Source organism: Periplaneta americana, chromosome 5, assembly GCF_040183065.1.
Source record: "Periplaneta americana isolate PAMFEO1 chromosome 5, P.americana_PAMFEO1_priV1, whole genome shotgun sequence".
Taxonomy (NCBI): Eukaryota; Metazoa; Arthropoda; class Insecta; order Blattodea; family Blattidae; genus Periplaneta; species Periplaneta americana.
Genome location: NC_091121.1, coordinates 1,452,822 through 1,480,621, shown reverse-complemented (window position 1 = coordinate 1,480,621; position 27,800 = coordinate 1,452,822). Strand labels below are relative to the sequence as shown.

Sequence of the window (27,800 nt, the reverse complement as noted above, 5' to 3'; positions counted from 1 at the left end):
CTTCTGCTGGCATGGAAGCTGGCATGGGTAGTGGCATAGGACCTGGCATAGGCACTGATATGGAATCTTGCACTGGTAGTGGTATTGGATCTGGCATGGGAGCTGTCATGGGTCCTGGCATATCATCTGGAATTGGTGCTGGTCTGGGTACTGTCATGGGATCTGGCAAGGATGCTGTCAGAGAAGTTGGCATAGGTGCCGGCGTGTAATATGTCTCGTCATCTAGTACGGGACGTGGCCCAAAAAATATATATCTTAAACAAGACCACCAGGCATTCCTTATTCGGTGCCTACCTTCTGCTGGCATGGAAGCTGGCATGGGTAATGGCATAGGACCTGGCATAGGCGCTGACATGGAATCTTGCACTGGTAGTGGTATTGGATCTGGCATGGGAGCTGTCACGGGTCCTGGCATATCATCTGGAATGGGTGCTTGTCTGGGTACTGTCATGGGATCTGGCAAGGATGCTGTCACAGAAGTTGGCATAGGTGCCAGCGTGTAATATGTCTCGTCATCTAGTACGGGACGTGGCCCAAAAAATATATATCTTAAACAAGACCACCAGGCATTCCTTCTTCGGTGCCTACTTTCTGCTGGCATGGAAGCTGGCATGGGTAATGGCATAGGACCTGGCATAGGCGCTGACATGGAATCTTGCACTGGTAGTGGTATTGGATCTGGCATGGGAGCTGTCATGGATACTGTCACAGAAGTTGGCATAGGTGCCGGCGTGTAATATGTCTCGTCATCTAGTACGGGACGTGGCCCAAAAAATATATATCTTAAACAAGACCACCAGGCATTCCTTCTTCGGTGCCTATCTTCTGCTGGCATGGAAGCTGGCATGGGTAATGGCATAGGACCTGGCATAGGCACTGATATGGAATCTTGCACTGGTAGTGGTATTGGATCTGGCATGGGAGCTGTCATGGATCCTGACATATCATCTTGAATTGGTGCTGGTCTGGGTACTGGCATGGGATCTGTCAAGGATGCTGTCACAGAAGTTGGCATAGGTGCCGGCGTGTAATATGTCTCGTCATCTAGTACGGGACGTGGCCCAAAAAATATATATCTTAAACAAGACCACCAGGCATTCCTTCTTCGGTGCCTATCTTCTGCTGGCATGGAATCTGGCATGGGTAATGGCATAGGACCTGGCATAGGCACTGATATGGAATCTTGCACTGGTAGTGGTATTGGATCTGGCATGGGAGCTGTCATGGATCCTGGCATATCATCTGGAATTGGTGCTTGTCTGGGTACTGGCATGGGATCTGTCAAGGATGCTGTCACAGAAGTTGGCATAGGTGCCGGCGTGTAATATGTCTCGTCATCTAGTACGGGACGTGGCCCAAAAAATATATATCTTAAACAAGACCACCAGGCATTCCTTCTTCGGTGCCTATCTTCTGCTGGCATGGAAGCTGGCATGGGTAGTGGCATAGGACCTGGCATAGGCACTGATATGGAATCTTGCACTGGTAGTGGTATTGGATCTGGCATGGGAGCTGTCATGGATCCTGGCATATCATCTGGAATTGGTGCTGATCTGGGTACTGGCATGGGATCTGGCAAGGATGCTGTCACAGAAGTTGGCATAGGTGCCGGCGTGTAATATGTCTCGTCATCTAGTACGGGACGTGGCCCAAAAAATATATATCTTAAACAAGACCACCAGGCATTCCTTCTTCGGTGCCTATCTTCTGCTGGTAGGTAATTGGAATATGGTGGTGGCATGCGATCTGGCATGGGAGATGGCATGCGGGCTGGCCTGCGAAATGGCATGTCAAATGAAATGGGAGCTGGCCCACGAAACCTATATCTTAAACGAGACCAGAGGCTCATTGCTCTTGGCGTGGGAGCTGGCATTTCAGTTGGCATGGGGGCTGGCACGGGATCTAGTATGTGACTTGACATGGGAGCTGGAATGATATCTTGCATTGAAGCTCGCATGGGGTCTGGGATTGGTTCTGGCGTGGGAGTTGACATGGTTTCTGGAATAGGTACTGATATGGTATCTTGCATGGGAGCTGGCATTGAATCTATCATGGGAGATGACATAGGCGCTGGCATGGATGCTGGCCTGCGATTCGACATGGGAAGTAGCCCACAAAATAAATACCTTAAAAAACGCCAGCAGCAACTCTTCGTTCTATTGTCATCTTCTTCTTCTGGTGGGTTCTGTAATGATGGTGCTGGCACGGGTGATGACACGGGTGATGGCACGTGTGGTGGCACGGGAGGAGGCACGGGTGGTGGCACGGAATGTGGCACGGGTGGTGGCATGGGATCTAACATGTGAGCTGGGATTGGTTCTGTCATGGTAGCTGGCGTGGTTTGTGGTATTGTACCTGGCTTGTCTTCCATGTATCCTGGTAAGTCTGCAAGAAGCAAAATAAACTTGATTGTTATGCATGTGTCACTGCATTCACTTGCTTTCAGTGAATGACATAGACCTAGTAGTAAGGTGAGGATACGTATTCAACTGCATAATTTACTCTCCATTTTCAAGTCATACAAAATCATTTTGTACATGTTTTGAACGACAGTAGTAACGAATATACAAAATTAACTGTATCTTTTTTTTCATATTTCAGGCGTTCCTGTGTATATTAACTATTGAGCATGCTATGCAGCATATTTTCAGGACTTCATGGCATAAAGCTCCAAATTAGCATACTTGGTAAAAACAATAATAATCTTAATTGTCTGCACATAATATTTTTCTCTTAACTGTACTCGATGGCGGAAATTCCTTGCATATGCAATGTGGATTGGCAAAACCAAAACAATCACACTATGCATTTGTTCCATTGCACTACTGCGCAACAAGAACCATTTCCAAAGACATCTATCTACCTGACTTCATCATCATCCATACAAGTTTTAGGTCATGTGGTCTATTAGATCTCATAATAAAGAGTAATTTTCTCTCAAACTCTTTATGGGGCTTCCCAGAAATCTTTTCCCCTAAGATAGATAGTGAAGCATAGCTTTTGGGATTCTGTGGGATCTCATACATCGCAAACGTCTCATGCAATTGTTCTCATATTTTGTATGAAATTGAGTATTGATTACAGGCCGAGTTCTTCCATTACTTCATCGCTGCGCTTATGGTCTCATTTTTATATAATACTGTTCTTCGCATAAATCTTATTTCATTAGCTGTTCTTTCCCCTTAATATATTTGCCTCACTACCATAAGTCCATTCCTGTGGAGTAACGGTCACCTCGTTTGGTCGCGAAACCAAGTGGTCCGAGTTCGAATCCCGATCGGGGCAAGTTACCTGGTTGAGGTATTTCCGGAGTTTTCCCTTAAGGGAATAAGAGCACATGCTGGGTAACTTTCGGTGCTGGACCCCGGACTCATTTCACCTGGATTATCACCTCCATTTCATTCAGACGCTAAGTAACGTGAGATGTTGATACAACGTCGTAAAATAACTCAATAAAATAAAAAGAACTGCCATAACAGAGTAAAGGGTTTGTTGAAGTCGTATTCTAGTGCTTTTCTGTACCAGGGAAGGTTTCATTACTCTATTGATCATTTACATAGTCTTGGAGTGTTTTACAGTTTTGCTCATTATTCTAAATAATTATCAAATGTTAATTTGTAGCCAATATATGTAATATCATTTGCTCTTTCTAAAATTTTGTCTTCCAAACATATTTTACTAGGGACAAGCTATTTTCGCCAGAAGGCGAAACTTTCTTTTTCTGTATTATTTCCATGTTATATTTTGCAATGATATTTTACTAATGTACTGAGTATTGTAGATCATTTTCTGTAGGTGCTATTAAAACTAGGTTATCCACAAATATTAATTAACATATTTTTAAATATCTGTTTATCTCCAACTCTTTATATCGCATGGCTCTCCATTCCTGAATAATTTTTTTCGTGTGCATTATAAACAGAAAAAGAGAAACACCGCAAATCCGTTTCAATCCTATGTTAATTTCGAGCTATTCTGAGGTCGTGTTATTCATTTTGTCTAAAATTAAATTTATCCTACCTGACTTAAAAATCCCATAACCACCTTCTCCTGTTTCACTTATTCTCAGTTGGCATCTCTTTTGATAAGTTTATTCATACACACTAACATCTATGATCGTATCACGTGTGTAGGATCTTTGGGTATATCTCTAGGCCATGGACTTTTGTTCTGACTCTGTTTTTATTGTCGTGTGTTATAAATGGCTTGTGTTCATGTAATTGATTTAGATTTTATTTTAATGTTCATGATATTGGTGATTAAGGGTGTTATGAATCATGATATGCAAATTTCCAATCCAGTATATGCCTTCGTGACTGAGGGAAACCATGAAAAACATGAGTCAAATTGGCTGGGCACGGAGTTTTAACCCAGAATTTTTCGAATATGGGCCTAAAACATTACCAGTTTTCTTTATTGCTTATCCATTTTTGTAATTTTATTGTTAGTTACAATTATAACAATAAACTTTACATTACAATAGACTATTAGGTCATGCTGTGTTGTGCAATACTGTCCAGTTGTGCAATTAAACGGTCTTCGGAGTAAACTTTGTTACTTAATCTTTCATCCAGTGTTCGCACTATGTAAGTTTTCGGGGCACTGTACTGGAATGTGACGCTTTTTAGATTGTAATAATGGTGAGGGTATACCTTGCACCAAAATATATGACGGTCTTTCTTCCTGGAATTGTAAACCCTCGTAAATCCCTATCTTCTTAACCCTTAGGCGCGTGGCATAAATACAATGTGATAATGACTTCAGGAATTGGCAACTCAGCTAAATTTTATATAAGTGTCTATCTGTAGCATACAAGAGACGTCTAATTTGGGTCGGATGAGATCGGTCGAGATCGGTCGCGCTGTGAGGAGTAGAAATTTTCAGGTGTAGCTAGCTATATTGTATGTCGAGTTCTTATTGGCTACCATCGACTAATGTGTGATTCGGAGACAAATAGAAATGTCGCTCTCAAACATTCCATGTGACGTCATAGAGAGGTCGGGCTTCGCGATCAGCTGTATGCTCTGTGCTATTGAAGAGAGATAAACGTTTCAATTTCGATTATAAAGTAATTCATTTCACTTATAGAATTAGTTACAAAACACTTTGACATTTCGACGGCTTAGTGTCAAAGGACACTATCGCCAAAAATCGACTTTCTGAATTATTTGTAGTATCATGTTGTACAAAGTAGCCTTTATAATAGTGTGAAAGTAATATGTCTCTACAAGTAATAGTTTTTTTTGTTTTTTTTTTTTTGTTTTTTTTTAAGATAGTGTTGTGTTAATTTAGACAGATGCTGAGTGTCAAACAACACTATCTAGACTTAGTTTTCTTTGACAATAGGAAAATATAAACTAGAAGAACACTGAGTTGAGATAGTGTTCTTTGTCTCTAAATTATTTAACATTTCTAAGATTTTATTGGTGACACTTCCTCAGAACATACAACCAAGAATGTAATACAATCACCATACTGTTTATTGTTAAAGATTTGATAATTTTTTTATTAATAGAACACGCATTCTTAAATCAATTCAGTTTGTAAGAAGTTTACAGTTTGTAATAAACGTTCTATATCTGGACTGTACACCTTAATCAAGGTAACAGGGTTGATGAATTGGTATTAAATGATAAAACATAGGTAGCACAGTAAGCCTAAGGTTGCGGTGCATCCGGATCAATGATGAGCCCAAATGTTGGGGGGAGGGAAATTCAGGAATGCTAATGTTCAGACAGAAAACCTTTCATATTAACGTCATATTTTCAAAAATAATTTTAATATAGCTTTTCATAATCCCAGAAAGCATCAATGCAATAAATGTTATAAATATGATCACATGTCTGAACTTAAGAAGATAGAAACGGAGGCAGTTCGTCAGTCCCACATTGAAAGAAAGGAAGCAGCTCAAGTAAAAGAAAATTACAAAATTATGGCATCAGTGAACGTTCTTTACTTTTTTTAATTTTATTTCGAAGCTGTGCGCTACAATCCAAGTTTTAAAATGGAATGAGTGTTTTATAAATGTAGATTAGCTGTAGGCCTATATAATTTGACCGTGTATGCTGTAGCCAACAGAACAGCACAAAATTTTATATGAAACGAGATAATTGCAGAAAGGGAAGCTGCAGTAGTACCATCACGTCTCTTTGCTGAAATGAAAAAACTGCAGAATGGTAAAAGGTTCTATTTCATGTTCGATACTTGTGGAGGAATGTGCTTATATCAACCATGCTCCTCTACGCTGCGAATGTTTTTGACATACCTCAAATTGAACATATTTTTTTTAACCAGGACATTCACAAATGGACACAGTCCACGCGAACATTGAAAAAAAAACAACCAAACATACAGAAATATTTGATCCATCAGGGTGATACACTATACTTTAAGCTGTATCAAAAATAGAAGTGAAACAAAGTGATTTAATTATGTAAGAGAAATTCAGAAGACATTAATAAAGAACAAGAAAGTTGACACTAACGGAAACATTGTAAGATGGCTGGATATAGTGTGGTTCCAGTATCGGAAAAGTAACAGTGAACACTTATTATTTAAATACAAGTATGATGAAGAATTCCAAAAATTCAATGTACAAAGCAAGATTACACTTGGATTTAGGCTGGATAATCGTCAGCTTAAACCAAAGCATCAAGGAGCACTAAAAATATACAAGATTAGAAAATTAAAAATCTATTGCAACTGTGTAAACAGAATATTTTACCAGGAAATTACCAATTCTTTTACAATAGTTTAAAAATGGAGAACAGGAAATCGTAATATAAGATACAGTACTCAAAATGAAGAGCAATGAGTGATTATAAAATTAAGAGGAAATTTCAAATTTTTATATGAGAGGTGTAGATATTGATACTATTCAAAACATAAAATACTGAATCAAATATAATATAATATATTCATATTATAATTTTATTCAATGTCATTTAGGGCACAAATTCTGAGTTAAGTGTGTTTTCTTTTCATTACGTGCAGACAGACTTTTAAATGAACTGAATTTGTAGAATTCATTATTTTTTAAATAAATTGATCATTAATTGAATAACTTTTTCGTCCAAACCCTCATCAGCTGTGGTATATTAAAGTAACATTAGCAATATTTAAAAACACTGATGTTCTAAAATGCAATGTAAAAATGAAGATAACTTTGCTCTTTTATTATTTTATAAATGCACTGTTAAAATTATTATTTCAAATAATAGTATAAATTGATCTAATAATGATAATATTATGCTTTTATGCTGCGTAAATAATATTAACTGGTATTTTTATAATCTTACTGATATGTTCTAAGTTTAGATAATATTCCTTTATGAAGAAGAAGAAATTGATATTTGCTGCTCACCACAATAATTAAATTTATTAATTTGCATTGTCAAATAGCTATAATTTTTTATTAAAATGTTTAAATTCAATATTTTGGCATTTATTTTTAACACTGTCTACTAAATTGAAAGCTTCGTTAGTAACAAAGAACACTATCTCCAAAATGTGTTAATTTTTAAGACAATACTAAAATATTTCTAGAAAATATGTACTGTATTGTATTGTCTTTAGGTTTATATTTGATATATATACAGTATATATGATTTAAATTTTATCAACATATATCTTAAATTAAAGCAGTAACAATAAAATGTACACAATTAAACTGTTTTTTGCCTCCCCTGTAAAGTTGTGATTTTGGAGTTAGTGTCCTTTGACATTAGGCGTCGATTTATTCTAAGTCTCAGATATTGTGTTTCTCTTGAAATGAATAGGTGTAGTGGTCTAATAAGTGTTACATACATTTGTACGCCAATTGCTTTTAGACCTACACTTCTAAAATGTATCTTATTTATAATTAATAAGTAATGATTGTACAATAAAACATTAACGATTGTACTGTTGGGTCGAGTGAAATCAGTCGCGCATGTGTGATTTTGGTTCGATGCTTGTTTCCTTCATGTAAGGTTCCTATATTGTACTAACATAATATGAATATCCCCACAAAAAATTGATTAAATCCAACATAAATAATTAATATAAGAACATCATTAATAGTATGTTATGAAATACCATATAGGTCACTCACCATTTAAATCCAATCTACAAATGAATGTGTAGATACCAGTTTTTCACTTTACACTGCTGAACTGTACATCACTGTATATAAATCTTGCCACCCATAGATAATGTTAGGATAAAATGAATAAACTGTCTTATGAAGAAACGAATTTAACAAATACAATATTACTAAATAACAAACAAACAACAACACTAAAGAAACATGAACTGTACATATATTTTATTGATCTGTTTCCTTTCTTTGCAAAAGTGACAGAGAAATATTTAGAACTTCTTTGCGGATTGGCTTGCTCATATCAGATTTGTTTTTGTATTTCTCTTTTGTTCAAAACGGTCAGTCTGTCGAATAGTCTATCTCTGGTTAATTTTATGAGAGTTGATATGTCTTTGTCTAGTCTTCTTGTTTTTTTTACAGTGCAGGTATATGTGCTTTAGAGCACTACGTTGCATCCGTTCTATGTGCATATTAATATCTATACCACAATTATTTCCTACGGCAGCAGGCCCAACACACTACGTTCTTCATGCAGTAGTAGTAAAATATTAAAAAAATAATGATAATTCAGTATCACCTGTTAAATACTGAAGGATTCCTACCAAAAGTTTAGCATAAGTGTTCTCGTCATTTTCTGTATGAAGAACTCGTAAATACTTGTATGTTACTGGCTGCTAGGTTAAATCGTTTATTTTATTCCTAATGTTCTTACTCCATACTTTTTCTATGTGCCAGGTGTAAAACAAGCGTTTATCGGGAGGGCCCATCGCAGTTACCCAAGCTTTATACAGTGCGATCCAAAAGTCCCTCCGCAGCTCCATTAGTTGTAGTAATCCTGTAGACAGCTGGTACGTAATCTTGTAGAAAGTTGACATTTTCCCATTAATTCCGGTTTGACAACCTCACATCCCCAGTCAATCATATGCTTAGCGGCCAGTGCTGCCACTTGAATTCTCTGCCTGGTGGATTCTCGGCTGCACCGTGGCTACAGAAGCACTGCGGAGAAACTTCTCGCTCGCACTGTAGTAATATCTATTGCCCAGGCACTTGGAAGTTCTTCATTCGCCTTCTAGCTTCCCGGTATAATTTAGAGTCCTAATCCAAAAAATTTGATGCCAAAGCTGGACATTTTCGTAAACCTTTATAAAATTCTTCTTTCATGTCACTCATGAAGATTTTGTGGCCAGGATACCAATTTCTTGTTTAACACAATTAAAAAACAAAAGATAGCACATTTTCATCTGTCCTATTAGATATTAAGAAAGTCCCTGGAAATCCCTGATTCATTTCATCAACTGTCATTATTGCGATAAGTTGAAATCCATAATCACCCATACCATGGGTAGGCCCTACCATCAATAATTGAGGGGTTTGCCGGAAAAAGGGCGTATACGTCAATATGGCTAAATGAGATACATGCAATCTAAGATTTTAAAACGCACCTGAATAAAATGTTATACACGCATGCAGCCCTTTCCTGCAGGTATGTACAGTACAATCAAAACAAAATTCCGCTATTATAATTAGCGAATTATTCACTACATTTTAAACCGTTTTTCCGAAGAAGGGCATATAGGTCTATCCGCCTTTCTTCCGGCAAAGCCCTCAATTATTACTTTCTCTGAGCCATATGTTTTTAAAATTTCTCCCTGGGCTTTGTATTATAAGAACAAAATCTTCTTCTTTCAAAAAATGTGCTGTCATGTCAGGAGCAGTTCCTTGTGGCTTATAATCAGGGAAAGGAAGTTCATGCCCTAAAAATGTGAAGAATATGTATGCATTTATGCCGTAAAAATTGTTGATAAATATGCTACAAAGTATTCATTATCAGTCTGAGATTATTTTAACAGAATAATAAGGTATAGGTAACTTACGTTTAGTCTATGGATTTTGAAATGCTAGCCTCATTGCTGAATGTTCCATTTATGCTGTTACAGTTCACAACTAAGCAGTGTCGTATGTTTTCTGTTGTCATTCTTTGCCTGTTGTCTCTAAGCATAGCTTTGTAGCGCAATAAATTTCGTTCTACGTCACAAGAAGTAAGAAGGGCTTGCACAAAAGCTGTGAGCTGTTCTACAGAACATTTTGTTGGTTTTTGGGGTGTTTTTCCTTCGAGAATATCTTGAATTTCTTTAAGTTGATAATATCCAGGGTTTTTGGAAAGAATATTTGCTGTTTTCTCATTCACTTTATCTCCTACATTTTTTTGGAACTGATGTTAAACTGGATATTGTTCTATCGAAATCTGCTCAAGACTGCAGTAAAGGAATACTAATTGCTAACTCAAGAGGCTCCCTATGGGGGCGCCATCGTTATGTTCAAAATTCATAAACATAAATTAGTCGTGTTTACAAGGTTACATACTTTTAAAAATGAGGGAAAGACAAATAAACATACATAATAAGCAGGTTCCCTGCATAAATGTTAAAATATGATGCTTTTATAAATAGATGCAAAATATGCACATTAATGCACAATAAAAGTAATATAATTGTGTTCAGAAATGTGTGATTCATGTAGATAATCTTTCAGCATATTCAAACAATGATAGAGAATAAATATGCAAATACATGAACTTCCTTTCCCTACTTATAATACAGAATACACTGATCACTGCTTTCTGTAACTTCCTGTATCCAGCATTACGCATCCCCTCTTCCGAAAGATTGAAGGCTTTCTCAGTATTATACAGTCCTTTTTAGTTAAGAGATGTACTGTTTCTAAACTGGATTCTGTGACAGAGTCTCGTATCTCATTCAATATGGTGTCAAATGGTATCTTGTTAGCTATCTTACTGGCTGTTTCCAGGCGCTGAGAAGAAGAGAGAAACAAATGGCCAAGGTCACTTCCATGCCCAACATGTGTGTCCGTAAATTATAACTTCCAACTCTCTTATTTTCATACTGGCCGGACAAAAAGCATTAATTTTTGCTGCCCTGTATTTGTATATATGCCTTTGTCTGTTTCACGTAGGCATGTAATACTCAACTGTGGTAACAGGAAAAATAGTGATGCTTAATGTTACTTGCTGTTTTCTGACACGCTCTAACTTACTGTATATAAAGTTTTCTCTGGTCTCCACTTCTGTGTTTTTCTTCCATTTATGAACTTCTTCTAAGTTTAGAAATGTTTCCGATTTAGTTGTGATATATTATGAATTTCATTATAATGTTTTAATCATTCATATTTGGTTGTTTCATATGAACAAAGAGAGCAATGATGTTTTGATACATTCTTACGCGTCACTGCTTCTAACTGATGCACCTGACTTTCGTGTTATTTCAGAGTTTGTTTTCTTGATTACTGAGCATCACACATTTCACATTTAAAGATTTTGTCACTTTTAAACCTATTATATACAATATTATGTTTTTTTTTTTTTTTTAATTTCATGCCTTTTAAGATTCTTCACATGATTGAACTGCGCGTCATAATAATCGCACTTGAAGGACTTGCTTACTTTCACAACATGCTTTACTTTCTTATGAGTTTGTACATTACGTTTATAAGAAAACTGAGGAACCACAAAACTTACATAAAAAGTATGGTTATTACTAGTTACATTATATCAATACACATCTAAATAGCACAAATAAATAGAGAAACAAATTTAACAAATTACAGAAAAAACACAGACAATTCTATGAGATTTCGAAGGCTGCCGCCAGGATGATGGCATTGGCCTACACGATATAGACCACAGTCTAATACGCGTATATATACACATACACGAGATGGCTCTTACAACGGCAGACGACCGATCTCGACCAATCTCTCCCGACCCATCAGACACGCAGAAATTGAGACTCCTGTTTGCTACAGCTAGACGCTTGTAAATTTTACCCCTTGCTCATTTCTACAGTTAAGTGGTGAAAGGTGTGAAGGAAGGGCGTCATGTTTTGGAGCAAAGTATAAATGTAAAGGTGTCGGCTTTATATGCAATGGAGTCATTCCACGTCAGACCGGACAAATTTTTGATCTCATATTTTTAGAATTGTTTGAAACTTCTTGTATGCTTTCTAAGGGTAAAAATAAGAGACCCATATTATTTTTCTTGGCCCCAGTTCTGGTTATTTTGAGATCTATACAGCATCAAAATTATTGAAAAATTGTACACATTGGCATATACAAACATTCGTTTCTCCCATTATGTGTATCGTATGAAATCGAGGTTAGTTTCATTTGGAAGGTTAAATATCAGGCTTTTAGCCTGTGTATAATCACTTTCCATTTTTATGTATTCACAGTACTTTATGCCATAATTATTATATAGGTTAATTTTCTTGTTCATAATGTTAGCAAACTTAGAATACCATTTTTAAATTATCAGCATGTTCTCCATTTAATTATGTGTAAGTAGACCAAAATTTCATAGTGAAAAGCAATAAATGACAGAGTAAAAAAATACTAAATAAATACGCGCATAGAGCTCTGTTGCGCTCTTAATCCCTTGTAGCGGCACACTGTTAACTGTTGGCTGAAGTCTGGCATGCGACATCACACTGGCGACTGTCAGTCCTATTTGTTTATGTCTGGAGAAGATTGGCTGGGATATACAATACCATACCTAATCCAGGTCCAAGGCGGAATGAATTCTCTTCAGTTTGTTCCGAGATTTTCAAACGTTAGGGCATTAATAACACTGTACTATAGTATTACCGCGAGTGTGTGTGGCGTAGTTTCTGTTATTGTTTTTAGTTGGTGCAATTAGTGTGTAGGCTAATCACAATGAGTAATAACAGAACCTAGACATGATCAGTGTTTTAATCCTTTCAAAATAAGCAATCATAGTCGTAGGTTTAAGAAAGGGAAATTAAGGTGCGTGACTTCCAACATGCTTAAAAATTGAAAATGCAACACATTAAGTTGTCGTACAATCTTAGGATTTGTGAAAATTGTCGTAAGAAAATTTTGTTAATGTCAAATATTAGTGAATCAAGTGCTGTTCAAACCAGCAGTGTTGATATCTTAGGCGGTTCTAGTGTCCAGAACATTGAAGAAGAAACAACAGGCAATTCGGAAATTGATAAATAATTCAGAGGTGTCAGAGGTGTCAGTGACGGACATTGATAATTTTAATGAAAGTTTGATGTCAAGGGTGAGACATCAATTAAGAAGAAGAAATTATCACAGAAGAATTATCCCTAACAGAAATATCAGAAAATAAAACAGACACATAAGGAAAAGATTTTTCGCGTTGAGAAAAAAGGAAGTAGAAACAACACCAGATGAGAAGAGTAGCGGTGACATAATTAATAAGCTACCAGAGTGTTTCGGAAACACTATTGACTTCTGTCAATACTATATATTTGAAGAGTGGTCATACAGTAAAATTAGGGAACACTGTGATGCATCTAATCACATGATCAGTGTTGCAAAAAACTTAGCTGCAGAGAGGGGAATTCTCTCAAATCCAGAATCTAGAATTGGATAAACTTTAGACACATCCATAGTGGAAATGTACTTAATTGACCATTACACTAATAATGATATAAGTCGCATCATGGCGAGAAAGTAAAACTTCGTTTCTGTAAAAGAAGACGGCCACAAAGTACAGAAACAGAAAAGATTATTGTTATCAGATTTAAAAGAAACATTTTGAGCTTTTAAGGTTAAATATTCAGACATACAAATTAGTTTTTAAAAATTTGCGGAACTAAGACCAAAACAATGTGTGCTTCCTGGAGCTAGTAGTACTCATTCAGTCTGTATGTGTGTGGTCATCATGAGAATATAAAGTTGTTAATTGATGGTGGAAACATTGCGAAATTAACAGCCAATCTACGACTGAGAAATTACAAAGATATGATTTCACAGATTGTATGTAACCCTGTATCTCTTAAATTTTATTTTTATTCCTTCAATCGAACAAAAAATTTGACAGAAATAAAAAACATCAAGGTTAAATTTCCTTTATATTTGTCCTGTTTGAAGTGGAATGACTCAATGAAGATATTTGGTGGCCAAGGAGGTGGAACTCCATGCCGAAGATAACTCCCAGATCTTGTGAGAAGAAAGTAATTATAGAGGATTTCACGTTAAGAAAAAAGCATTGATTATAGGCCTATGGGTCTTGCCTAATACGAGCGCTCCAAAGGTCGCTCACATTAAAATTATGGTGTCTATATTGAGTAATGCAGTTGGAAAGTGCTATCGGCTACCGCATCATGTTGCTACAGCAACAAACCTTGTCGTCATTGTGATGTGTATGTATACACTGACGCTTGCAATAGTTCTTTGTTTAGTGCTCGGCAAACATGTCGTTTTCCAAAGAGCAACGAGGTTTCGTTGTTGAACATTATTTTTCCAGTCGTCCTTGTACACGTGTTGTAGACGAATTATCCGGATGTGGTAGTGCCCAACAATTCGACCATAACGAGAGTAATCGTCAGTTTCAGGGAATGTGGATCAGTTGCAGACAAGAAGAGAACCGGGAGACCGGCCATTTTAACTCCTGCTAAACTGGCTGAGGTGAGAAATGTGATGGAGCGTTCGCCTTCAAAACGTTCGCGGAGACTCTGAGCTCCACTCTTAGAGTTCATGTGGAAGTGCTCAGAGAGCGATGAAGCGGTTACATTTTCGTGCTTATCATGTACGCAGTGTTCAAGAATTCAAGGAGCCTAATAAACAAAATCGCGTAGTGTACTGTAGCTTACATGGTTGCGGTCATTAGTTGACAACCATGGAATTGCAGAGCTTGACCGTGTGTTCTTCACAGGTGAGGCGTGGTTTCACCTTAGTGGTTACATGAACAGTCAAAACTCTCGAATTTGGTCCACCGAAAATCCACATGTGTTCCATGAAACCCCCTTACACTCTAAAGAAATTGGAGTGTAGTGTGCCGTTTCACGTCGTCGTATAGTGGGCTCCACTTTCTTTGAAACTACAGTGCCCAGTGTTGTGTACATAGATATCATTATACAGTTTATTGCGCTTCTTGACAGTGATGAATGTGATTGTTGGTTCCAGCAGGACAGTGCCATATGTCACACATCTAATGAAACCATGCAGTTTTTGCGCGAGCTTTTGGGTGAGCGTATCATTTTTCGAGGATTGTAGCGTCCATGACCTCCTATTTGACGTCCCCAGATTTCTTTATGTGGGGTTATCTTAAAGGAAGGGTATACAAAAACAGACCGCACACTCTGGAGGAACTAAAGAGTACCATAACAACGGAGATTAACAACATCAGTGTACGCGTGCTCAAAAAAGTGGCCGCAAACATGGTAAAAAGAGTTCGTACATGCCACTGTAAGTATAACACGGTACATGTCATGAACTGGATGCGCGGTAGCAAACTCTGTCTCTGGCGTCAGCCGTTGTACAGACCGCTTATTTAGTCCTGACAGCTCAGCGACGCGAAAGAGGGGAAAAGTTCCGGAGTAGAGATAAGGGCGAGCGGTCGGTAAAGGAATGCAGTACAGCTTAATTGTACTGGAAACATGCCGCTCCACCGCACACATGACATCCCGATCGCTTCGAAGGCAAGCGAATGAATAACCCATACACCCCTTGGCGTAACTAAATGGATTCGCCTGATCTAGGCGCACATCTCCGGCGACTGTCAGGACTAAATAATCGTACTGTACACTCCAAGTGGCGGGGATTACCAGTCTTACAGTAGTTTGAGGGTTTTAGTGAAAATTGTTTGTTTTTTGTGTTTGTAAATAGTGATTGTACATATTTTTGTGTTAGGTTTAATAGAGCTACTTCATTCTGTACATACAAGTAAGTTTCATCATAAGGTCATTTGTTTTAATAATAATTTCTGGAAAATGTTAATATAAATAATGTTTATGCTATCTTTCTCAGTCAAAATATGTCCTACGACCGTATATTGCATAACTGAAATATAAATTTAATTGGTCTAGTTCTAAGGACTAACATTATGACGTACTATTGAAAGTAGCTATTGCGAAAACAAAACAAGAAAAAATGCCTTTTGTATGCGCTATTGCTACCTGCTCAAACAGCCTACAACAAGGATTTCTGCCCGCGCGAGTATCACTTTCCACAGATTCCCTAAATAAGATGTGCGTAGGAAAAGATGGGCATATTTGTGTAAAAGGGAAGATTCTTTCAATGAAGAAAACGCAACAGTCTGATCTTATCATTTTGGTGAAAATTATTATGAAAGGGATCTTAAAACGGAGCTTCCAACTTTGAAACATAAATGGATATTACGTGAATGAGCTGAACCCCATCTAAATAGGCCTATACCGAATTCTAATCCCGAATCAAATAATGATCCTTCAGAACGCCGGAGAGGAGAAATAACAAAAAGATCCTAGAAAATGTGTTGGATTCCAGCGTCTCGAACACGGGAGAAAATTATTGTCCTGCAATTAATAATGGAAATGAACAAGTGTTCACTAATCCTAGTATCTCTGACACGAAAAAATTGATATTTTGAAAAAAAAATTGTTGAAATCCGAAAATGAGATGCTTTCGGACCAAATTACAGAGCTAGAAGAAACTTTGAAGGAATTAAAACATGAAAATATGCACTTAGAAGCCCATATTAAGACTTTTGAAAATGAAAGTATTAAATTATCCTCCATTTTCAGTCCTCAAAAAAATCCGTGTTAATAACTAGAAGAGCAGTAACTTGAAGGGGGAAAAAGTCGAAGATGTTGCTGTAGCAGTCACGTTACGAGCTCTGTCTAAAACGCCTATGATTTTAAAAGACAACTTAAATATCCATTACCTTCTCCTCGAACATTACAAAGGCATCTCTTCACCATAAAATGCATGTAGGTTTGATCTCTTTTAGTTTTGAGATCTTAAAATATAATATAAATAATACGATTGACATGGAAAAAGACATAATAATAATAATAATAATAATAATAATAATAATAATAATAATAATAATAATAATAATAATAATAATAATAAATGCAAGTGCAGCATAGCATTTCTTACGACAATACATTTGACTGTTTAGCAGGCTTGTGTACCCACGGGGCGTGAAACGCTCGCGTCAATTTAAAAATATCGTGATTGCTCCACGCCAGTTCCTTCTTGCTGGAAAGCGTGGTCCGTTCACACGGAAGGACAAAGTAGTCAGTCGAGACGTAGCCATGGTTAGTTGCTGAAGAATGTATGGCAGGGATCGGAGAAAATGTCATCGTGATCATTAGCAATAGTGCTGTCGAAGGGGCAGCGCAGTAAACTGTCTTTGCTTCACTCTCTCCCTTCCAATCAACTCCCCTACAACTCCAGTACACAGACATCTATCAGTGGATACCTGATTATATTAGATTGTTTCTTTCTCAAAACCTTCAACGTCTGTTCGGAAACGTGTGTTTAAGGAAGAATGGGAGGAACAGTAGGTGTGCATATGGTGACAATGTAGACGCCTCTTCTGTTCTAAAATTATAATAGACACTTAAAAATCAAACATCTAGCGACATTACGACACGTCATAAGATTATCACGAAATCATAGGTAAGCATGAACATGTCCAATGTAATTGTAAACGGAAATGTATGCAGTAGAAAATAAGTATAAAAATAATTTTCTTTTCGTAGGGCTAGACGGAGTCAAGCAATTAAAATATAGAAGAACGAAATTCAAATAACAGTTCCAGTATTAAATTATGATGGAACAAACTGAGTCAAAGGGAACTCCATGCAAGTTATATTATTGCTTTGGAAATCGCAAAATAAGGAAGGGGGGCTATCAATTAATTTCAAGAAAATAAAATACATGGTTGTGGGTAGTCGCAGCAAGGTAAATTTAGATACTGGGGATACACAAATAGAAAATTCTGAATCATTCAAATATTTGGGTGTTACCCTCAACAGTCAGGCCAAAAGTGATGAAGATAATAATAAGATTGGCCAAGGAAAGCGGGCCATAAGACAATTAAATACACTCCTGTGGAATGACAAGGTAACAAGGAAAACTAAGACAAGTATATATAAAACTATAATAGAAAGTATATGTACCTATGGATCTGAAACTTGGGAAATGAGAGACAGGATGAAGAAGAAATTGTTGGCTCTAAAAATGGATTACTGGCGCCGTAGTTGTCAAGTTTCGAGGATGGACCACATTAGGAATCAGGATGTCCGAAATATAATGCAGGTATCAGGAGATATCTTACAATCAGTGGAAACTAAACGCCTGATATGGTATGGGCATCTCCAGAGAATGTCAGCCGACCGCTGGCCTAATAAGGTCTTCAACTGGACTCCCCCGGAAAAAAAGAGAAGAGGAAGGCCAATGAAGAAATGGAGCGAGGAGGTTCAGGAGGATATGGTCTGCAGGGGTCTACAAATGGGCGATTGTCAAAACCGGAGTACCTGGAAGTTGAGAAGCGGGAGACGGCGACAGCCGTAAAATTACTCGCAATACATACATACAAATCGCAAAATCATTGAAGTGCTAAAATAAAAGACAATTCATTAAAACATGTCAGAATAAAGTTGCTAACATTATTTGTCCCGAATAATCTGATGTTTTTAACAGTATGAAATTTTCCACACAGACATTACAAAGGAGGATAAGGGATATTGAAACACTAGCTGAACGAGAAATAAAATCAAAGATGCATGAACAGTGGTCTAATCTCTCGTTTCAGGTGAAAACACAGATATTGATGCAGTATAAATGGTAATGTTCATCCGCGGAGTTACGAATTATCTCTCTGTATAAGAATATTTGCTCGATGTCATTACACTCGAAGGAAATACAATAAGAGAAAAGTTAGGCCAAGCATGAAGAAAATATATAGAAGAAACGAATCTGAACAGAAAGTAATTAGTATCTATAGTAACATACGGGACTCGAAATACGACTTTAAAAAAGTCTACTAGGTGGACTAACGTGATATTAAGAGAGCTGGAAATAAGTGAGGACATTAAACGTTGTCATTGTATAACACACCAGACTGGCTTAGAATTATTTAAAATGCTCTCCATAGAAAATATCTATAGTATTATCATAGGTCGCCTGCCGCGACCCTACATAGCCGCTATGTTTGTCTCTACATTCGATATATTTCCGAACAATTTTTTTCTGAACGAAAACTTGTACAATCTAAACAAAGATCGTGACTAGCAGACGAAAATTTACGAGTTGTATTAAGAGTGGCAATTTGTGAAGTATTTTCCTAGGTTGTTGTAGCACAGCAAACATAAAGGCGAAATACAATACAATCTGTTCATCTATAAAACAATATTGTGTAGTCTACGTCAGATGATTGGGTTGAGAGTCCGCCACTGGGATCCGAACGGAGTGCTCTATACTCCTCGACTAATATTACATCTTACGTACTGCGGCTTGCGTCCAGTGATGTCATCGCGAGTACAAAATTGCCGACGGCTGGGTTATATGTTCAGTTTCAGCGAATGAAATCGTTTCTTGCAAAGAAGAAAACACAAGAGAAGGAGATGGTGGGTTAGGCAGTGGACACTACAACGCAAAGCTTTGGGAGCTTGAAGATTTATTGAAGGAGAACTTAAAAATCATCCTGAGGATTTCAAAAATTCGTTAAGAATGACAGAGGTACAATTTGAAGATTTGTTTGAGCGAGTTCGACTTCTTATAACAAAATATGACACAAAAACTGTATGAAACAAACAATAACTGCCAAAACAGAACTAGAATGTCACTTGAAATAGTTTATTTTCATTAACCAGGCAGCTTTAGGTTTGTAGATCTCATCGGTAGACTTTTCTGATCTCTCACTCTCAGAAATTTTCCTCATTTCCTGGCAAAAAACTTTTCAAGTTTTTAAATTTCATTATAAATTCCTTCGGTCCAAATGTTGGTATATTTAGGGTAGCAGACATTCGTTTATCCGCTGCTGCTTGTTTATCACGATCCCGATGCTCGCCCAATGTTGGATTGTACAGAACATGTTTTATTTGATACCTATAGTTCCAAAAATTGTATTGTATCACTCTTACTAAATCTAAAAACAAAGCTAACAAGACATCTTGCTTCACTAAAGCCAGGCGGCTTACGACTGAAAATCAAACATGTTTGATCCCGTCACGACCGAATCGTGAGCTTTTGACGTCACCGGCAAGCTTACTACACCGCGTTCACATGGATAGTGGCTTACGAAAGCGTACTTGACAGAAGCGTTTCACGCCCCGTAGGAAATGATGATACGCATTCTTATAGATAATATTTTACGATCCGACAGCGCAGTAACCCCTGCCATTCTTCATACTGCTGTATATGAATTGAAGAATATAGGCCTAAGGATGAGAGGATTCGTAAATGACATGGGGCCGTGTAATATGTGGATTCTGTTAAAGTTGGGTCGTGTCCAAAATAAAACCCAATTTCAGAATACTAACGTTCCTGAAATAAGTATATGGGCTTTTTGTGATGTGCCACATGCGCTGAAATTCTTAAGAAACGATCTTCTTGATAGTGGTTTTGAAATTTGTGAATGAGAATACATTTTTAAAAGTTCTGAATTACAACAAAAGAGATCTGAAATACACATACAAGATACAAAATGATCATTTAACTCTGTGTGGAATGGAGAAGCAAAATGTAAGAAAGGTCGCAGAAGTTCTTTCTAATACAATATCCAAAACCATTTTGCACCTTATTCCCGAAGAAAAGCATGTATCAGAATTCATAAAATGTGTTAATGATGGATTCGATGTGTTGAACTCTAGCCAGCCACTAAATATAATTTAAAGATCATCTACGGCATAGAAACTGAAAAACAGGATCAAGTTTTAGATTAATTATTTCAATTGTTCAACTTAATGCGTGTAGTGGTAAGAAAGTTATTTTGCCATTTCAGAAAGGATTTTTGATTTTTATAAAGAGTGTTCGAGGTCTGTTTGAGGAACTGAAGAGAGACAACTACAAGTATCTTATGACATATAGATTAAATCATTTCCGTCAGTAGCTAGCTGTTTCCAGCAAGATAGACCTATTCTTATATAACAGCTTCATGTCAGAGTTTTTAATTTATAGATCCTAAAGCACAGTTTAGGAATCACAACACAACTTTTCTGCTCCATTTTATAGTTTTTCTCAGAATTGAATAGTAGAACAGATATTGACTTACTCTGTGTACATATTTGTTCTATTGAATGATGCAAGAGAGCTTTCACACAGCCTCCTCTAGCATTTTCCTTTCTTCCTAGTGTCACCAAGTACAAAGTGCTGGCCATCCTAACTCCTCTCTTCTTTCGTATTTCGAAATCTAAAGAAGACGCCATCCTCCCTATATAATACGCTCTCTTCTACTGTTAAATTATTTTCATCTTCAACGAAAGACTTCGGAAGCTCTCTGTTGCTTCTTATTGCTTCTTATTGTACCGTAAACCCTTGTCTTTCTTTCAAGAAAATGCCGTAGATAGAAGTTCGGTTCCAGAAAGTGTATATCGTGTCTATTTCTAATCTCTTTCCTTCAGTAGCATATGAGTATATTTCCATGTTACATATACGTTATGACCTCACTTACCATTCTCACGAGTATGCCGTGTTTTACTAATTTTCCAGAATTGCATGTCCATACTCTTAGACGGCTTCTCTAAAGAATAATTTCCTCATTCAGGGACAGTTTCAACTGAAATTTTATTGACGGTTTGTGAATGTGTCTGTACGCTATAAATTTTTAGGGGAAGGAGGGGAGAAGGATCCAAAGGTAATAAGAAACTTCCTATCCAATAATATGTTACGACAATTAAAAGCCTGTGACTTAATCTACAAAAGTTGACATATGACAAAACAAACCCTTACGTAAAACCAGAAATCTCCGTGGCCCCCGACACCTACAGCTGACCACCTAACTATGGAGATTTCCGTAGCCAGACGCCAATGTTTTAAGTAATAGTGCTCATTGTATTTTGCTGCGTGTATGATTATATTATAGTGTTACTGTTTTCCTCCGTTTTTAATGCATGTCTGTGGCGCGTAAGCTTTCACACTTTGTACAACGGATGACGTAGAGAAGGGCGGGGCTTGCCTCGTAGTCTGCGCGTGGCGAGTACCGTGTTATAGCCTACCTACCGTGGTATAGGTCTCGCAAGTAGAGAATACCGAAGGAAGGAATGCGAATGAAACAATGCGATAAGGAAGAGCGGCGGACAGGAAAGGTCATGAGATAGATTAAATGATATTCAAGAGTACAGTCGGAAGAGAAATGACATCTATAGAATGAGTCTTGCGTTATGATAGTTACATCACGACTTTAGTTTGTTCCGTTGCATGTGAATACGTGACTTGTATCGCACGGTATTATTATTTCATTCATAAACATATGTTACGCGTTTAATTAGCTTCAAATTTTTCTCTTGCTACGTTCTTCATTTCCACAACTGTGTCCTCATATGTTCATCTTGTTGGAAGAGACAGTACTTCAATCGGCCAGCATTTCTCGCCCCCTCGGCGTGCCTACATACACACGTCAAAACAGACAGCAACGCCACCATTGCTTTTCGGTAATCGTTCCTTGCGCGAGCTATACATGCGTTACTGAACGGGGCTGCAATTTTCAGCATATGTTGTGAAAAATGATGTAACTTAAGTTAAAACTGATGTAAGTAAATGTAACAAATTCATCTTTATAAATATATGTGAACGTATTAGGACATAAATACAGACGGTGTACCAAAAAAATTGTTATAATAAGGTCTACCCATTTATTCATCCATAGAAACCTATTAAGATGTGCGCTACTTTTGGATCGCTCTGTACATTGTACAAGCTATGTGATAGGTAGACGTTTCTATGGCAACTGGTCATTTGATGGAATAGCCCCATATGTTCAATGCTTTTTTCTTAAAGTGAAATCTTCTATGGGGGATTCTAAATAGACAGAGTAATTAAATAACATTATTTCATGATATGAATACTAAGCTTTAGGTTGTTCCATGTTAATTTATCTACGTAGGCCTATTTCCATGATTTCAATTTGGATTAAGTTCAACAATCCTTTGATGATTTTTCACAATAACATGAAGCTTCAAAATTCAGGTTTCTCAAAACTTTAAATTTTGAGTTGTTTTCTTTTCTAAATGGGCCGTCGATATTGTATTTCTCCTCTGACTGTCTGCACACTTGGTTAAGAAACAACGATTTAAAAATATGATACGATTATATTTACTGTCATATTAAAAAGCTAGAGAATTTCATGTTAAAATGTTTAATGTTCTTGCTTTCTCTCAAGAACCTAATGTATTTTAAACTTCAAACATTTAAGAATAGATTCTACGAATTGTGACTAATTCAACAAGTGAATCGGGCGACTAGTGAGAACTGGTTACATGACATCTCTGGATAAATGCCATATTCGCTACTAATAAGAATTCAAGTCTCCTGAACTTGTGCACAGAGTCCGTAGATATCCAGAGTACCACAATCCTTTGCGCCGGAAAACCGACAAATCAGTCATTGAAATTCCAGCGCAGCGCTCGCTATTTGTCGTATATGCTACAGTTGTATAGGAATGAAATAATATAGTCTAAGTCAGAATCAAATAACCTACTCTTAATTTTAAGGGCCACGGACACTGCCTAAATTGAGCTTTACTTTAAATATTCCTATCCCAAGAGTGTTGAAATGGAATAACAATGGCGGCCGATTAGCTGATTGCGCTACTCTGGGTATCCACGAGCTGCTTGTGCATAGCTGAAAGCAATTGTATACTTCGGGATGTAAACAGTTACTGTACCTTCCCGGCTATCGAATTGGAAATAATGAAGTCCAGCCTCCAAATTCTTCAGATTCTGCGGGTCCCCCTGCCTGACTCTCTTCTCCCACTCCGCATTCCAGTTGTTAAATGCCCGCTGTTGGTCGCTGCTCGAAGCCTCCACCATCATCGGCGTTTCCATCTTGTCATTTTCTTCTTGTCGATCTAAAAGGAAGTGTAATTCTTGGTTAAAATCTTCGTAATACACTGATTGGTAACTACGAAGAGGATAAATGGGTAGCTACTGTCCAGCCGAATGCTTATGTCGCATCCCGGTTTGCCCCAAACGTTTCTCCTGTCCTCTCTGTAAGAACTAGTGGATACTCTTCTCTGCAAATATTTGCTGTACAGAATTTGAAATTTACGTAGTATTATACAACTGTTTAAAATAATTTAAAAGAAAGGGCACGGTTAAGTAAGTAGGCCTAACTGCTATGTGATTTCCCCTGTTTGGACGACCCTGCGAAATAACCACTCGGACGGACAGTAGTATGGTAACTTGTACGTCTCCAAACTATTAAAAATAAGTGAATCATAAAAGTGAAGTCTGAAAAGGAATCAAAAGATGAATCGCATAGTAACGGTTACTTCTAGTATAGGTACAGTATAACCTAAAAGAAAAATACATTCAGGGAACTGAAATGATGGAAGTTTAGACTTTCATTTATAATGAAATTAATTTATCCATATTCTTTTATTCACAGATGGCTCCTAAATGTTGTGTGATTGTGTACCAGCAATTACCAGAGTGCTATAAGTGAGAGTGTTATGTTACAGTTCTCAAATTTCCAAATGAAAAGGTTAAGTTATGTGACTAGAAGCTACTCGTATATCTCGAAGTGTCTTCACGTCAACAAAGCATTCAATTGTTTATATTAAACACTTTGAAATATAAGAATTAGACACGGATTATCATTTAGTTGTATCCCCTATTAGAATACTATAACCATGGAATAAAAGAAAGAATAAAAATTTCAAGCAAGAAAATAATAGGCTTAGGTCTATATTTAAAATAGATTTATTGAGAGATAGTAGTATTCAATGGCTTTATGAATGTAGAATAAAGGAACACCTTCAACAAATCAAAATTTCAGGAAACATAGAAGAAGAATGAAATAACTTTACATATATTTAAAAAAAGGCTGCATTTGAATTTAGTGCCCTAAAAATTATAGGCAAAAGAGAAAAAAAGGCATACCAAAATCGAATGAAGATATCAAAAATGGTAAAGGGGAAGCATATCTCCGATTTTTACAATAAAAAAATTTGAAGATGAAATAGTACAGTAGAAAGTGGGCAATTGCATTGATTAATGCACAAAATCCCTTTATCCTCGCCAGATATGCAATAGCTTCCCCTACATAATCTGCGGTCTTTAACCGTAACAAAAAATACATTCAGTCATTCAGTCATTCATTCATTCATTCATTCATTCATTCATTCATTGTTCTCCCAAGTCCAGGTTTTCCACTGCAAACCCAGCGTTCTCCAATCTTTCCTATTTTCTGCCTGCCTGTTTGTTTCCTCATATGATCCATATATCTTATTCTCGTCTATCATCGCAGATCTTTTTCTGCCCCCAACTCTTCTCCCTTTCTCCTTTCCTTCCATTGCATCCTTCAGTAGGCAGTGTCTTCTCAGCCAATGACCCAACCAATTCCTTTTCCCCTTCCTGATCATTTTCAACATCATTCTTTCTTCACCCTCTCTTTCCAACACAGCTTCATTTCTTATTCTGTCTGTCCAATTCTCATGTTCCATTCTTCTCCATATCTACATTTCAAATCCTTTTATTCTCTTCTCTTCACTTCGTCGTAATGTCCATATTTCTGCTCTACAAAATGCTAAACTCCATACGAAGCACTTTACTATCTTTCTTAGTTCTTTTCCCAAAGGTCCGCAGAAGATGTTCCTTTTTCTATTAAAAGCTTCCTTCGCTATTGCTAGCCTCCTTTTGCAACTCCCCACTATTTTCCTACCTCCCTCCTGATATTCCCATCACATCCACTCTGTTTGTTCTTATTGCTTTCTTCAAATTTTCCAACTTACCTGGCTGCAGAGTAGCTCCTGTTCCAGTTGCAGTCGTCAGTCTTCTTTCTTCTTTTTCATGTTCTGGCATGAATCGTCCTTCTCCTGTATCCCCCACCCGGACATCCGATTGGGGGGATAGTTTACGTCCGGAATTTTTTACGGGAGAAAAACTCATCATGCAGTTATTTGTAATACTATTCTTCTTGGGATAAATAAATGCGGAAGCTTCCCATTGCTTTCCGCACACCACTCTCTCTTTCGCATCTTAAAAGATCCCAGGGGGCCCCAGCGTGGAGGTGAGGAGAGTGGATTTGACTAATTAGGCCCTCCGGACTTCACCGAAATTCACCACAAGGGTTAAATATCAGTTCCATCAGGGTTTTTGACCCGATCAGAGACCGGGAAATCCCAATTAGTCTTTGCCCCCCTTATTGAGTCTAAAGCATTATGAAGGTCATCGATGTGAAAAGGCCAACTAAGATCCTTATCGAACATGATACCAAGAAAGTTAGGCTTCCAGGATGATTTATGATTAAAGTTATGTCATTGAAATACTAGATATGTGAAATTAACATTATTACCTACTAAGAAATAAACATGATGTTCTGGCTACATTAAGAATAAAATAATTAGAACGACACCATTTTTAAATTCACAAATACCATTAATTATTAATTTTCAGTTTGCGCAATACCTAGATGTGAAACAGGAACAAGATGAAGTTAAACTTATGTGAAGATTAAAGAAACTAGCACTTCAATATTATTAATTTATGCAGTGATAAGAGAGATTTTGAAACAAATGCTGTGTGGATTGGGGGCACACAGGTAGGCTTGGGATAATTTGTATTGTTCTATGAAAGCCCCTTGAATCTTGGTGTCCCTGAGTGAAAATATGTCTAGCAGAGCTCACATTTGAGTGGATGAGAAATTGCATGTGAAAATTATTTTATGTGCTGTGCACTTGTCTTTGGACTGACACTAAAGACAGGTAGGTCCAAACATTGCAAGTCATCATGATGATCAGCACAAACACAACTACCGCTCAGACAACACTTTCTATAGGTTATGTTTTGCAGAATTCCCCAGTCTTAGTATTAAGTATTCATGTTGTAAATTCGTGTACGTTACACTGTTTAATATGAATACTGGAATAATCTTACTCTCGCTGTTTGTGTTTGTTGTGTACATCATAAAAAGCATACTTAAAATTACAGCACTTTTCATTTCCACGACTGATCCATTAAAGTTACACTAAAATGTTAACCAGATTGAACAGGCGTTACAAAGAGCGAACAGCCCGTCTCAACAAAATCGTAATAAAAAAGAAATATTACGCATTCTCATATGCACTAAGTACTTATTCTACTCAAAATTCTTTCATGGAGTGAGTCTTCATGGGAGTCCACCTGTATCTAGGCAACAATGTCACACGACTGTCCACAAATAGCATATAGGGGTTCTTGTTTACTGCGCATGCGCAGTGTGTTGTAGGCGAAACTTACACAATAAGGAAACTCCAGATTTTTTCCGTATCTGTACATACTCGTAGATCTGTGTTTGTAACAACTGGTGTTGCCTAAACTCCAAAAGACACATACTATTTTATAGTCGTTAAAATCTACATATTTCCACACATTCGAATATACAAGCTATAAAAAAATCGGTATAAATTAATTTTAAGAATTAAGAGAATTGCCCATTCAAGACGTTATGGACAAGCAATAACTTAACTTGAATATTTCTCAAATCAAAAGCCTTGTATTCCTAGAGGTAAATAATCTTAAACCCTCACTTCCCTGCTACTGCACTGTGGACCAGGAATATTGCTGGAGTAATAGTTCATGTTATTTCAATTATTTTACCTAGACTGCACTCCATTTCTGAAATCTGTGGAGTAAATCGACGCATTTGGGAGGAGCCTACGACAAACAAATGGGCGGAGTCTATCAGTGCGGGAGTATATTGCGAGCTGCATCGGCTCACAGTCGCTATGGGGTAAGATGCGCATGAC

The 27,800-nt window shown here is 37.2% G+C and overlaps 1 protein-coding gene across 1 annotated transcript; it reads right to left on the bottom strand.

Annotated features, from left to right (window-relative positions):
* Positions 1–512: 512 nt before the first annotated feature.
* On the bottom strand, positions 513–27,072 carry LOC138700568 (tetra-peptide repeat homeobox protein 1-like). Its single transcript, XM_069827149.1, has 4 exons — positions 25,806–27,072; positions 23,739–23,921; positions 1,701–2,385; positions 513–516 (listed from the first exon to the last, which is right to left on the bottom strand). The coding sequence occupies exons 1-4, from the start codon at positions 25,963–25,965 to the stop codon at positions 513–515; spliced, it is 1,032 nt and encodes a 343-aa protein (XP_069683250.1). The 5' UTR covers positions 25,966–27,072.
* Positions 27,073–27,800: the final 728 nt, after the last annotated feature.

What these genes read in the sequence shown, in the direction of transcription:
- LOC138700568 (XM_069827149.1), bottom strand. Translation starts at nt 25,965, where the DNA reads ATGATGAGTTTTTCTCCCGTAAAAAATTCCGGACGTAAACTATCCCCC. An exon ending in AGGAGCTACTCTGCAGCCAG is followed by an intron (nt 23,922 to 25,805) that starts GTAAGTTGGAAA and finishes ACTTCCTTTTAG; the next exon opens with ATCGACAAGAAGAAAATGAC. An exon ending in CCAATTCGATAGCCGGGAAG is followed by an intron (nt 2,386 to 23,738) that starts GTACAGTAACTG and finishes TGCTTCTTGCAG; the next exon opens with ACTTACCAGGATACATGGAA.